The sequence below is a fragment of the Coturnix japonica genome, chromosome 2 (assembly GCF_054131305.1).
Source record: "Coturnix japonica strain WE chromosome 2, WE-NBRP24, whole genome shotgun sequence".
NCBI classification, from domain to species: domain Eukaryota; kingdom Metazoa; phylum Chordata; class Aves; order Galliformes; family Phasianidae; genus Coturnix; species Coturnix japonica.
Genome location: NC_140664.1, coordinates 124,257,118 through 124,272,023, shown reverse-complemented (window position 1 = coordinate 124,272,023; position 14,906 = coordinate 124,257,118). Strand labels below are relative to the sequence as shown.

The 14,906-nt window shown below is 41.4% G+C and overlaps 1 protein-coding gene across 4 annotated transcripts in view; it reads left to right on the top strand.

Moving 5' to 3' along the window:
• Positions 1-3,585, top strand: part of PRTFDC1 (phosphoribosyl transferase domain containing 1) — a 42,645-nt gene extending 39,060 nt beyond the window's left edge. For all 4 annotated transcript variants that reach the window (XM_015853270.2, XM_015853269.2, XM_015853268.2 and 1 more), the window contains one exon: positions 486-3,585. In XM_015853270.2, coding sequence (XP_015708756.2) covers positions 486-533 — 48 coding nt within the window. In that variant the 3' untranslated portion in view covers positions 534-3,585. The remainder of the gene's footprint in view (positions 1-485) is intronic.
• The last annotated feature ends 11,321 nt before the right edge of the window (positions 3,586-14,906 follow it).

Here is a 14,906-nt window from a genome sequence, read left to right as displayed (position 1 = left end):
TTGCAAAACCTCAGATAATCCAGAGGAGTCTCTGCACAGCACTGTGGATGGTTCCTTCCCACTTCATAGCCACTAAGAGCAGAAGTTCTCACTTCATAGTTCATAAGCTTCTATCTTCTGTGAGCCTTCATGGTTCCACCACCCCCAGTAAATGCAGTGACAGCAGTAAAAATTGACATATAGCTCCTTCAGACAACTTGGGCTGTTTACTGCTATGTTGCTTGTCCCTTTTCTCTGTTAGATAATGATGCAAGCTTTACAAGCCCTGTCATTTCTTCCTATGGTACTCCCAGGGGTGGAGCTGGATGATGGGAACTTTTGTTATAGGTAGAAAGTGAATCAGAATTCAATTTCAGGTCTCTGGAGAGGAAGGGGTAATAGCAAGATTACTGGGTTGGCCAGACAGAATTATTTCTGAACAATACAATAATGATTAATAATGTAATTAACTATGCTGTTGTAATCAGTGTTGAATTTTTTTTCAGCACATATGTGTTATCAATGATCGCGGAAAAGCAAAATACAGAGTCTGAAGCAGTGACACCCTCACTAGAAGATTTGTAAGCTCAGAGAAGCAGAAATTGGACTGCATTCCTTCAAGCATCTCTCAGAAGAGAAGTTCAACTCACTCCAGTTTCTGTGAACTCAGTGTAGGAAGGGATTTACTCTAGAGATACTGATGAATATATACAGAAGTGAGTGTTCCTATCTAAAATCTGAAGTAGACACTGGAAGTTGTTTTTGGTACTAAAATTATGGCATGATTTCTTTTTTCCTAATAATTTGTCTCAGTTTACTGTGAGTGCATCTTCTTTGTGCAGTCCATCATTCCATCTATTACAGTTAATGTACTTCACACTGTATTCATAATGTGCTGTGAAAAAATCGTTCAGAAATGTCATTATGTGCATTAAGGTTATTACAGAGACTTTTAGGAACTTCAGCATCCATGTGATCTTGGCTGGATATGCTGCTACCAAACTGAAAATGTTATTTTGATTTAGTTCCACAATTCAGAAGTTTCAGCTGACGCTGTGTGTTGTATGACTCCTGATAGTCCTTACTGCTGCTTTCAAACCGATGTTCTAACCCTCAGAATGCACTGAATTAGAGTGTTGGTACAAAATGGACTTTTGCAAGACACTGTTGATCTGAGCTTGGAAGATGTCTTGCTTTTGGTATGTGATGTGGGCATAGATCTTATCAGTTAAATGTGCTGAATTTTAACCAAGAGGAAACAACACCAGACAGGCTTCCATTTCTGTATTCCATCCTTTGACTTCTGTAGTACACAAGCAAGTGAAAAAATTAGTATAGTGTTCTATGTATATTTTCTTAATTAAACCTCACTAAGCAACAAAAGTTTAATGTTAAACAATAATTTCAGTGCCAATTTGATTGTCTTGGCTTGTCTGAGCTGATACTTTGTGAAACCATATGTCTTCTGTAGGGAATACAGATCTGACAGTGCTGAAAGCTAGTGTCAGAAAGGAAAAAATGTGCAGGAGAACACAAGCCACAAGTTAACCTGTGAATGCTGCAGACTCCATAGGTTCCTTCTTTCCCTTGCACATCATGTTGGAAGAAGTCTGTTAGTTTACATGCTGTATTTAAATGAAAAAATTAGTTCTGTGCTGTATACAGCAGTTCTCAATAACGTTCTGAGGGAAGCAAATGTAAGGAGCTCTGTACCAACAGCTTTACTCTGAACTGCAAGAGGTATGTTCTTATCAGCTTAGGTTTCCTTTAAGTTAACACAGATACTGTAAGAACTCTTGTTACAATGCACAGTTGTTTATTTTCCTGCTTGAGCATATTTTGCATATCCCATAAAAGTTCTTCCAAAATATGCATTCAATTGTTAATCTGAATGTACCTTATGTATGTATTCTGTCACTCATAATCTACTTCTACTTGGATAAAATGCATGGTGTTAATGACATGAAGTGAGATCAAGGAATTACTGATTGCTAGATTAATGTTTTAGACCTTTATTCTTTACTCTTTTGGCCTATGTTTTGTAAAGTTTTCTCTTGAAAAGCTTTCCTTCATAGAATAATGTCCTGCTTTAGAGAGGAAAGCACACCCACACCTCTGGTGGAAGGTGTTGAAAGGAGTTTCTTTTTTCTTTTTATGAGAGTTTTACTTAATGTTTCTGTTTTCCATGGATTGGAACGTGGTGCAGGCAGACATGCTTAGTGCCTAACATGGGAGATCCCTGAGATTTTTGTGTCCTTTTATCATCTCATCTTAAAAAGGTGCACTCCAGCTCCCTTTGCTGCTATGATCAGCCAACAGCAACAACAACAGAAGAATGTAACAGGTGAATTAGCATGAAATTAGTGGGAAAATATGGAGTGCTGTAGATGCACTTCATTCAGACTTGGTCAAAGTTGTTTCATTGAAAGATTCAGGTTGTTAAAATCTATGTACCCAACAAAAAATAACTTAATTATAGAAAAGATAAGGAGAAACTGGAATGTTGTATTCAAGTTAAATTAATTTCCTCATGCCATCATATTTTAAACATGGTGATAAAACACCATATGAATTTCAGTAGTGAATTTACGTGGGTAATTATACTGTGAATAAGAGGTGTTTTATATTTCTTACATCATATTTGAATCTTCTACCCTTATAGGTAAAAGCACATCCAGGCAGTGGGTCATTATGCATGTATGTCACATTAATGCTGAGTTTAGTTTCTCCGTTCTGTTCAGATAGTTAAAAAACAAAAACAACAAAAAAATCTTACTATTTCCCATGGCTGTTTCACAGCTTAATAATAGTGTTGGTTCCATGTGTCACATGTGTCACAGTGTTCCTGAACTGAAAGGCCACTCAACATTTTCTCAGTTGCAGTTGAACCCTATGACCCACAAAGCAATGCATTATTTTTTTTTTAAATCAGTTCTGTAACATCTGTTGCTGAAGAAGAGAGGATGTTCTTCACAATCAGTTATTTTTCTGGACATTGTGTTCATGTATTTGGCAGGCATCCATTTGTATCTCAGTTTTTCTTCTCATGCTCTCTAACACCAGCATCCTTCCCCTACCCACTGAGTACAAATTAACATGGGCAGTTATTTGCTTTGAAGCTACGTAAATGTTTAGTAGTCTTCGGTCTTCAGATTTCATTCAATTCAATCATGCTTGTATCTGGTCCAGTTCCAAAATATCTGAAAGTAAAGGAATTTGAAATAACCTGAATGGTATGTACGTAGTTATTATTTTTTTCCAAGCATGCTGCTGCATGCTTGTATTTGCAGTTGAACTAAGCAGTAAATAGTGCCTGGCTTTTTTTTTGGACTGCTTACTATTAAGGGTGTATTTCCTGAACATAGTGTGTTAAACCTTAGAAGGATTTTTGTAATTACATTTCTAGGTGACATTCAGGTGTTTGCTAAAACAAACAAAAACGTGTATGTGGTATTCAGAACAGCTTCTGACCTGGGAAGGAGTCAAATCATCACTCTTTGCACACAATAAAATGCTGAACTTGAAGATGTACTTATGGCACGAGTCATCTCTACTGCTCTGTAGTGAGAATAACATTTGTTGGAATAAAAGTACTGGAATTTTAAATTGTAGTATTTCTTTAGACTGAAGAAGGCCTAATCAGCTTCTCTCCAGGTGTTTGTATTTTCATTGTATCCGGATAAAACAGTACTGAAAACCTCTGTTGTAATCAGACTGGATACACAAGAAGCCTGCAACTGACTACCTGGAACACTTTAATTTTCATTTTCAGCTAAGAAAATAAGATGAGAATTTCAAAAGTACAGAATATCACAACGAGCAATAGAAGTCTGCATTCCCTTTTGTAAAGCCATCGATTGAGGAACATCTTTCCTTTCTTTTATCTTTTCAAATGTTTTCCAGAAATTCTGGTTGCCTACCTGTAGGAGCTGAGACAAATGCAATGTCTAAGCACACTGTGAAGGGTATTTTACTTTATTTTCCTCCTTAGAATGGAAAGAGAAATTTGCACATTTCTCTGCCAAGAATTATGGGCTGACACTGTTTCCTGCACAGAAACCACTGGTGGTTCCTTTGTCTTCTCACAGGAGCACAAGTATCCTCACCTGCACGTCTTGCTGTTACCGCACACTCTTATGGAACACAATATGAGTTCCAAGTCAGCAAAAACTTCAACTCAATTAGTGCAGTACTTTGTTCCTTCTGCTGCTGCACAGAGGAGTGAACTACTGGCAAACAGCTGGAGCCTGCAGTACAGCAATTTGTTTGTAATACTGAGAGAGAAAAAGGTTTGGATACCATTCAAAGACTGACCTTTAGTTTGCTTCGGGAGTGTCCTGACAGTTTTCCCTTCTTTTTCCATAGCAGAAAGAGACAAAAGTGACTTGTATTATTGTGATCCAGTACTCATTTAGACCTGCACGATTGGACCTCTGATAACGACAAGAAAAGGTCATTTCCAACCATGACACAGCATTTCACTAGATTAAATCACAGCTACACTTGTTGCAAAACCCACTGGTCCTACAGTCAGTAAAGCTTCCCTCATTCCCAGTGCTGTTAAGTCATAAGGCTTGACAAGGGACAACACTTGCTGGATGGTCAGTGCTACACCATTACAGCTATTGGGACTGCACTGAAAAACATCAGAATTTATCACAGATGTTATGGAAGCAATGGAACAAATCAGTGTTATCCTGAAATGGTTTTTCGCGGTTATTTCATTTTCCTAAATTGTTACAAGTATTTACCTTTTTTCATCAGATTGTTTTTCTCTAGTTTGATCAGGTATACCTTGTTCCACATGGTATTCTCTCTTCGTCTTTCAGAGTTATACAAGTGTTTAATTGAATCATTTGTTTGAGTTTTCGTTTCTGCTTTTTCTTAGGAAATCTGGAATGAGGTGAGAGTGCTCAAAATATGAATTCTGGAAGACCCGGCTCAGCCTAAACAGTCACAGAGAGAGACAAAAAGCAGACAGCTTTCATGGCACCAAAGGCAGGCCAGAGACAGAGGTGTACTCAGCAGTAGCAGAGCAGCAGAGTCAGAGAGGTTAAAAAATGAAGAGTCCTTGCAAGCTTTAACTGTAGAACATTAATTGGAATCAGTCCACTACTGAGTGCACAGGAAGGATACTGAAATCGGTTAAATATGACCTGCTGAGTGAGTATGGACATGGAAGGTTTCTGCTGAGAGGCATTTTGATCGTGGGCCCATTTGTGCCACATAGGAAAGAAAACCGTAATAAACCAAAATTGTTTATCTTCCTCCTAAAGGCACTGCACATAATAACAGGATGCTATTAACTGCTTTCAAGCTTTTTAACTACAGCCAATTTAAGCCTCCAAATACTGTTTTGCCTAGGCTGTGTATGAGGCAGTCGGCTATGTAAAGTAAATCTGAATCTCTCTTTGCCTTTAATCAACCAAATTATGCACCTATGTTAGTTCATCTGACTAGATCCCAGTGTGGTTACTCACAGTCTCTCTTACTTTCCAAGGCTTCAAAGTCTCTCCATCTCAGGCTTTACCCTATTCCTTACATCTTCTTTACTTCCATCTCTGCCATTTTCTCCTAGTCTATGTAGGACAGAAACCAGTTTATGAGCTCAGCAGGTGCTGGGAGCAAGGCGAAGGATGATCGAGTGAATGCAGTACTGGAATGTGCCACAAATGTGGATGTGTTTGCCACCCTCAGGGAAAACATACCCCAAGAACAGCTGAAACACCACCAGCAAGCAGGCACTGATCTTCCATAGTCTTATTTAAGAAAAGATCATATTTAAGAAAAGAAGGAGATAATTTTTGGGGAGAAAGACTTCTGATTTGTGTCCAAAAATATAAGAACAGGGAAGCGAAGTGGTTTTCACGGTACAGGGAGAACCCCATGTATCGCCAGCTTTGCCAAGCCCTTCTGTGTTTTCCTAGGGCCAGGCTGCATCCTGGCTACAGCTGCCTGTGAGCTGCGGAGGAATCTGCCCGTGGCCAAGCAAATTTGCACAACCAACATCCCGCTTCACTGTGGTATTTCTAGCTCCAGAATTCAGCCAAGAATAGAGGAGGGTTTATCCAGGTCAGGTCTGGCATGCAGTTGATTCTGTCAGGCCTCCACCATATCTTGCAGCAGCCTAGCCAAAATATGCATCAAAATATTTTGATATAGTCCTCACACAGGTCACAAAGTGGAGCCCAAAGCTAGTGAGTGTCTTCCTGACTATGTTCCACTTATTTATAGAAAAAGAGTCAACTACAAGAACACATTTCCTGTGCAAAAGGGAAGAAGGAAGTCAAGGTACGTCATGGCACTGCCTCAGGATGAGCTGAATTCTTCAGATGGCGCAGCACTGCTGTTATTTTCCATTCCTTAGACTGTGTTTATGCTGCCTCAGCCTCAGCATGAGACATTTAAATTGTTTTACACAGGAGGATGAAAGTGTTCCATAAAGTAAAAATAGGCTGTGAAAATTGTGTGTAAGCTCCTTGAGAACAAGAAGCGTGTGTTCGGTGTATTTGGGTAGCAAAGTAACTTCAATATGGGCCCTGTTCCTGCAGAGACACACAGACTGAATACAGGTGTTCACACTCCCCAGGTTACACCCCTAGTAAGTCTTAGCAAGTTCTCGGACTGGTTTTTAGTTAGTGTAGTACAGGTGTACGCATGAAAATAGTATGAAAATAGAACAATTTTCCATGTGAATGCCATTCCTTCAGCCTGCCAGTATAATGGCATTGGCCTAAAGATAGGAGTGCCCGTATTGCTGCTAACTCCAAGAATTTACATTTTCAGTTGAATTTCATGCATTACCAAATAGGATGGAAATGCAGCCATTTGATTCTCAGTAAAGTTCATCAAATGCTCAACTGGCCGTGACCCCTCGGAATCACCTCTGGAGGACATGGTGGCAGAGGGGAGATGGCAGCCCCACCACCAGCCTCATCCCCAGCCTCTTGCTGAGGTCTCCTGGTATTTTCCCAGCTCAGCGTTCAACTTTAGAGCAGATGGGATCACAGTTTAAAACTGTAGAGACGTGGGAGTTCGCTTTTCACTGAGAATATGCTCTAAATTTAAAAGAAAGTCACTGAGTTAACTTCTTGAAGCATCCCTGCCCTTCCCTGAGAAGCTGTGCTGTGTGAGTGCTGGTGCTGCCTCCACTGAGCTTCTTACCAGCACCAGGTCTTCTCGCCCTTGGCTGCTCCTGCTCATGCCCTCTTCTCTGCATGTGCCCTATGAGACCGGGTGCTGCCTGTGGGCTGCTTTACAGGCCCAAAATTCCTGCCTACAGCCTGTGCCAGCCCATGGCTCCTGTGGAGATAATTAGGTGAGTGTGAAAATCAGGTATGTAGGTAATTTCCATGTTTAGGTTTCAGTGCATTACAAAGCAGTACAATACAAAGGCAGCACCTTTGCCCAGGTGCCACAAGCCTGGCCTTCCTGATGCTTCTCCTGCTGGTTCTCGTATTTCTAGTGGCTGGAGAAGCTTCGGGAAGCTCTGCTGGCTTCAGTGCTCTTCACTGACACATCGGCTCTCGTCTGTTTTCCTGTAAGGGTCTGTCAGTCTTTCAAAAACGAGAACGTTTTCCCTGACCAGGCCAGATTCTTGGCACATTCTTCCAACATTCCTTTAAACAGGCAGTCAGCAAACAACGGCGCAAACAGTCCCCAGCCCTCTCATTGTTTCCTGACCCTGATTTACCAGGGGTGAGCCGGATAGATGATTAAACTAACCACAGGCCGGGCTTGTGCCAGGCCATTCCCCCTGAGCTCTCATGACATTAATTCAGATTTCTTTCAGTTCCTTTACAACTACAACTGAAAGTAGCAGTTGTGTGTGTTCAGCACCTCCCACCCAGATATTTTGTGTTGTTTGGGGTCATGCGCCGTCCTCTTGTTGTTTCTGGACACCGTCTTTCTTTCATTGTTCATATTTTTAAGTTGCTCTTGAAAAGAAAGTGGAGGTACGTCCAATGAAGTGGACGGCTGAGTGTGGTGACATCCAAGAGTAAAGCACTACTTCAGATAAGAGTGTTACAAGTTGACCCTTTGCAGACATTTCTAAGCTGGCTTTCATGACATAAGCACATGATGTAGGCAAGCACTCAGCCTCATATTTTGATTCAAAAACTGAAAGGTCACAGCCCTGATGTTAGAGATACTTGTCAGCTTCACTCCCGCACTGTTAAGGAGAGTAGCAGAACTGAGAGTGAGCTGCTGTAGGACTTTGGCACTAATGGCTTTTCAAACTGTAAGACTGTCAGACTCTGAAGGATCTGCTGTGCTTCCTTTCCAGTCTCCCAGGACCACTGGTGAAGCTTCTGGCATAATTTAGCTTTATTTTTCCCTCTTCTCTATTTAGACTTTACTAAAATAGGCATTGGACTTTCCAGTCATAGATGCTTCATTACTACCAGGAGCAGGTGGTTCTTATTTCAGAAACTTCAGTCAAGAAACCAAAGATTGTGACATCTTGTGAATCACAGATTCTTGCTTTCCATCTTGACTTTTATCTTATCTTTTTGAGCTGAAGGCTGATCCTGTAAATGGATAATTAAGTGAAGTTGCATACCACGCCACTACCGCCCAGCCAACAACATCCAGACAGATGGCTTAGGTGGAGTCAGTACAAAATGCAGAATTAACACAGATCGCTAGATTTTGGCCTGCACGATATTTTTATATTTGTACTGTTGCTTTTACAGATAACATAAAAACTATACCCTGATAATTCCTAATCCCCAATGTTCTACTACCAGCAGAACTCCATATCTATTTTCTTTCCAAAAAAGCTAAACCCACGCTCTAACTTGCCATTGCCCACCCTTCCTTCATTACTGAGAGCTGGAGTGTAGGCCAGCCAGACCAGGCCGCCAAGCACTTCATGTTGTCCTATGCTGTAGAAAGTCAAATGTGTAACAGTGCCATATTAAAACCTTAAAATCTATCCACACAGTTCATAGCGTCACGGGCCATACCAGCTATAATATGACTGCTGTTTTTCCCGTAGCTGTCAGTAATGAGTACACAGTGACTGCGGATCCTCTTGACTTGGGTTATTCAGACAGTGGTCAAGGTGTGAGTGTACAACATGGCCAAATCCATTTAATGACCCACTGAAAGGGGGAATCTTTCTTGGAAACACCTAAGATATAAGCTTGGGTCCAACACGCACCTGCATTCCTCTCTTTGTGCACTTCCCTTCCAGGAACTAAAGGACCAGGTCTGGAGAGTGAGAAAGAATGGAGCACAAGCTTATGGGGAATCCCACCTGTCTATGGATGGTGTGGGAAGGAAAGACTAATGAAAGAGCAGGAAAAAGAAGTAGTAGGAAAAAAGCCTGACAGAAGAAAAAGAGAGATGTAAGAAATAGGGGAGGAAAAGACACTGAAAAATCAGACTGCAATAAAAAAAAAGAAGTGAGGAAAAAAGAAATCATAGAAAACTAATTTTTAAACATTTGTTGCAAAAGGTCATCTATAGCAAGAGAGGACATTCGAGTTAAACATCTAAAATTCAGATCTAAATATCTTGTGTGGTTTAAAACTTATCTCTTGATTTGGATGTCTCTGGCCAGGGTTTATCTCTTTGGTGTTATCTGAATTGAGTGAGTGGAAAGAAGGTTCTGCTGTCTCCAGACAAGTTCATCCAATTTATACCACTAGCACGTCACATAACAACAATAACTTTACACTTAGGTCACAGAGATATGCCAGAGTATCTTCTTTTGCACCTCACTGCAGTCCAGACTGGCGGGAATGCAATGCAGTTTCCTGGGAACAGACATGCCTGAGCCCATAACAACTGGTTTTTGTCCCACCTAATGTCTGACTATTTTTACATACTCAGTGGCGTTCCATGGACAAGCACCTGGAGCTTGTGCATGTGCCGTTTGAGCAGCTCTTGATAAAGTCAGCACTATGAAATTGCAGTTGTTATCCATAATATAATGTTCTGTTGCTGTCTCCTTGATGGATTCACTGTGAAAGAAAAAGATGCACGTTTACAGGTGCAAGGAGCACAGCTTCCCAAGGATGGTTCAGTGTCTCCTACCTGCCCCTGACTTCAGCTGCCCACCCAGGTGCTCTGTCCTTGCTGTGATCCGCTCCTTGAGCAGCATTTCTACAATCATTGCTTGTGGTGCTTCCCCCACTTCTGACCTCTATCCACCTTCTGTCCATTCTGCTCCAGCATCCCGAGCTCACGACTCCCACAAAATGCAAAACTGGAGGTAAGATGTACCTTTCATTTGAATTTCAAACTCTTACGTCTAAAACTCCGGTATTTTAAAGATAGGAGCTTGTGGGGGAAGGAGAGAAATAGTTCATCTCATCTCCCTCAGCAGCTTTCTTATGACTAAGGCTAACAAGGAACAGCCTGTTCTATTGATGCTGCACTGCAACTCAAGCTTCCGGAAGCCCAGTTATCTCCTAAGGGCCTCACAAAAGCCTCTATTGATTTCTTTCTAGCTAATACTACTGCTCCCTCCTCTGATCTGTCTCCTACTTTCAAGAGATTTGATCAGGTTACTCTTCGTGCTTTCGTTTTGCTTCCACGGTTCTATTTCAGCTTCTCTGTCTCTAAACTTTCTTAACAAAGTATGACAGGATCTTCACTCTCTTTCCAGCATTTTCCGAACATTCAAGAAATAGCTGTTTTCAGTCACCTTTTCTTCCCTCTCTGTACTCGGCCCCTGAAGGATCTCACCACAAATAACACTTCAACAGCTTTCCCCATGCTGATGATTCACCAGTCTTTCTGCTCCAGATTTGCCATATTCTTTCTGAGCTAAAATTTTGTCTCTCTGGCATTAATTACAGTGTTACTGTCTGGTATTTCCTAAGTCGAATTAAAGCAGCAGCACCCACACGCAGATATTTTTGGTAATCTTTTCTTAACGCCACTCCACTAAACACATTTTCCTGCAACTCTTTGGTTCCTATGCTCCCTTATTATAGATAACTGCACATCTGTTACTCCCACCTTGTGTAATGTGTTCCCATAGCTCTGACACAGGTAGGAAGGAGGTGGTGGGATGTGGGGTCACCCGTCACCGTACCTTGGAAGACCTGAGCAGGTCTTGTCCAGGTTTGCTGAACAGAAGTAGATTAAATCTTGAAAGCATCCTCTAAGAGTAATTTACCCCATACTTTGCTCATATTTTTTATTTGTCTCTGCATTTGAGAAAGTGAGTAATATAGAATCGAGCCTACTGGGTTTTCCTAAAGACGACCGTATCCAGCTGTGAAGGTGTAAGCACAAAGGAGAGGGGCTGACTGTTCGGCACTGACCGATGGGGAATTACTGCGAGTAATGAGATTAAACCGAACAAAGGAAAACCATTGAAGGCTGAACATCAGGAAAACATCCTGGCTGTGTCTATCAGACCATGGACCAGTTTCCCATGGGAAGTGGTAGAAACTCCATCTCTTGAGTCATTTAAAAATAGACGAGATAAATCACTAAAACACAGGGCTGGGAACAACCCAGATGGAGCTGGATCGGGATGAACTAGGTGGTTTTGAGAGGCTGTTTTGGTCTCAGTTTCTCTTATTCCAAAATGAAATATTCTGCCTTGTTTAGGGTCTGTTCACAGAAGGCTGCCAGCCCCGCAGCTGCACCGTGTTTCCTCCTCACAGTCAGGCTGAAATGCTGATATGACTGATCATGTTTTTGTGCCATGTGAGTGCTACAGTTTGAGGTTGTTCATGTTCTACTGGAGACTCCCATGGACCCAGGTCCTCCCCATATTGCAGACCGGATTGGGTCCATCATAATGGTTTTCTGCCAAAAATCTCATTTGTTTCACATTGACTCCTCACTGCTTCCTCTACCATGCACCCTGCTGGGCTGAGAGCCCCTAGATGGCAGAGCTGAAGCAATTTAAAATGTGAAACTTTATGCAGCCTTGCTGTCACAGCCCACAAACTTCTCTAGAGCTGCTTGCTAGAAGGAAGGTCTGCTCTCATGGTTCATGTGGAAGGCAGACCAGAACCATGTGCAGTCAATGAAGGTAGGATTCGGCCCCAGGAGTTTATTATTATCCATATATAATTCAAGTTTCCAGTTCTCAAGAACAGCAGGCCAAGAAAAAGTCCCTAATTCATCTACACCAACTTTTTTGGGGAAAAAAAAACAAACCAAAGAAACAACTACAACAACAACAGAACAGCTTTTATATAGTTGTGTAAAAACTTGGAAAAGCAATGAAGGGGACGAGTGGAGTCAAATGTCCTTCTTGTCCATGAACACTATTCAAACCCTTTGTTATGTAAACCTCTGGGTTATCCAATTAGGAGCGGTTAGTCCCCAGCTTCTCCTTTCCTTTGCGCACAGATGTATTTCCTACTAACTGAAGTCTGCTGCACTGCATTATTTTTGGGCTGAAGAACTGAAGAAAGCTGAACCCAAATGGGGTCACATGCTGAGGATTTCTTGTGACTAAAATTTTGCATATAGCTTTCTGCAAGTTTAAGGATCTGATAAAAACTACTTCTGCTATCACTAGAACTGTTCCCATTTTCTATGGTTTGCAGACGAGGACAACAGGTCAGGGGCTTTTTTTGTGTTGTTTTCGGCTGAGCGACTTCATGCAGAATGTTCTCTCTCAGCTGGCAGAAGGATTTAGTTTTTGAACTCTTGTTAGATTGCCATGAGATGCCTGAGAGTTTCCCATCTTACAGTCGGAGACAAAGCAAATAAACTGATCGTGACTGTGGTGGACATACAGAGGGAAAAATGAAACAAGAAAACTGAGCGGAATCATTTTCAGTCTCCTTTCCTTACATATCAGAATGTGTACATTTAAATGAGTAACACAATCCAAATCAGGAACTGCAAGTAGAACATAGCAAAACAAAAATGCTTTATCTGTGTTGGTCAAAGTTCTCTTTTGCCAACTTCCTTAGCTCTGAGTTTGTGCAGCTTCACACCTGATTCCCTAGAGATTCTTCTTCCTTATAGTGGTAATTCTGAATGCTTGCAGCCATTCTTTTACTAACGATTTCCTTACCACTCCTTCTGACTGTTATATCCTTCCATTATTTTCATCTCTTTTTTGGTAAGAGTTCTAACATTTCTGATTTCTGGTTGTCTCCATTCATCTCACATTTACCTCACCTGTATTTTCAGCTGTTGCTCCAACCTTCCATGACTTTCTTGCCTTATCTTTAAAATTCCTGTATATCTTTTTTCTACGGTGCAACTTTGCAGTATCAAATGCTCATGTTGCAAAATTTCCCTCGTATAAAGATCAACAATAAGTTAGCTGGAAGTCATTCGTATTTCATTATATTTGGCAGTGAGCAATGCAGCTTTTAAAGAGCCTCCACCCTACAGCTGCATCTCATCATTGATCCATTTAAATGCACTAATCTAGCCAAAATCCAAATGTTTCCCATTACAACCTGTCTCTAAGTGACATCTATGTGCTAGTTTAGAAGTAGATCTTCCTAACAGAACTACTTTGGAGGTACAACAGGAAAAGATATTCTTCTGGTTCAGCACTAAATACTTGCATGCTTTTACACTGAAATAAGGATGGAGCCATGTATTCCCATCCAGATACACAGTGGATGAAATACACATTGAAAGCGCTGCTCACTGAATACAAACTCAGTAATTATGGGCTATATGTATGACCAGTCACGTGGCTAGAAACTGGCTCCTATATTTGTAGGGATTTCTCCATAGAAATGGAGAGTCATGGAAAGCTCTGAAGTTTGTCGAGAACATCGGATGGAACATCTAATGTGCTACTGGTATCATGAAGACCCTTGGGGTCTCTAGGGGTAACCACACCTGTTGAAATAATGATAAATACCCCTTTCAGACAGGCCTTCATTCCTCATGCCACCATTGCATAGAAACTTTCAGGAGCCACGGGATACCTCAGCAGTCCTTGTCCGTGGTAGAACATGAGTATGGAGTGAGTGGGCTGCTGTAATTTTGGTTCTCAGGAATGCGTGAGAATCTGTTTCTTGACACCAAAGCAGGCAGATAAAGGAGGATCCACAGTGATACGTGCAAAGGTTTGGGAGAGCTTTGCAGGACCCGATACAATGTGATCCACAGAGGCCTTACCGAGTTCCCTCAGCATCCATTGGAATACGATGGTTTCTCCAGCCGGCCTTTCTAACTGCCAAAAGCCTGTTTTGGATGGGTCTCTGAATCATAGTTTCTGCTGTGTGCACAAAACTAAATCCAACTTTGACCCCACTGGCACTTTTTTTCCACAACATCTTTTCTTCACCTTTCAATCACATCTGTAGTCAACAGCACCTTCAACATCTGGTGTACCTTCCAGTACACTCATCCCTATGGAAGAAATACTGTTAAAACTCGGAGCTGTATGCACTTCATAAATTAACATCATAGCTGTGATCAATGTGGCAGTTCTTGGACTCTGCTGGCAGCACCAGGAGAGTAACTGCACTGGTATGAGTTCAAGTCACACCCAAAGGCTGCCTGTCCTGCAGCCACAAGGACTGGAAAACAATGTGTTAGGGAGGCTTTGGTTCTCAGTTCCAGTTGTACAGAAGTGATGGAACTCGTTAGCACCTTGTTCAGCAGTGAACGAGATAAGCCACTCCTTGCCACAGAATCATTTAGAGAAGATCTGTACTGCAAATCTTTCCAATGTGCTGTCCTACCTAACAGATCTCTGATGAACAACAATAAAAACAGCCCTTGTGAGAGTATATACTGTGAAAAGACAAGGTCTGTGCTCAGTTTTAGTGCATTTGGCTCAGTGTACAGTGCTAAACTCCTCACCTCTGTAGAGGTCAGTTATATCACTGCTCAATATTTGAGTTTTCTCTGGGTTTGTGTATGTCAGTTGTGCAATGGATTTTCTAATTATTTCTTACACCAGTGGACACCACTGCTCAATTCTTTATTACTACCAAATGGGTCCAATTTCAATATCAATAACTGTG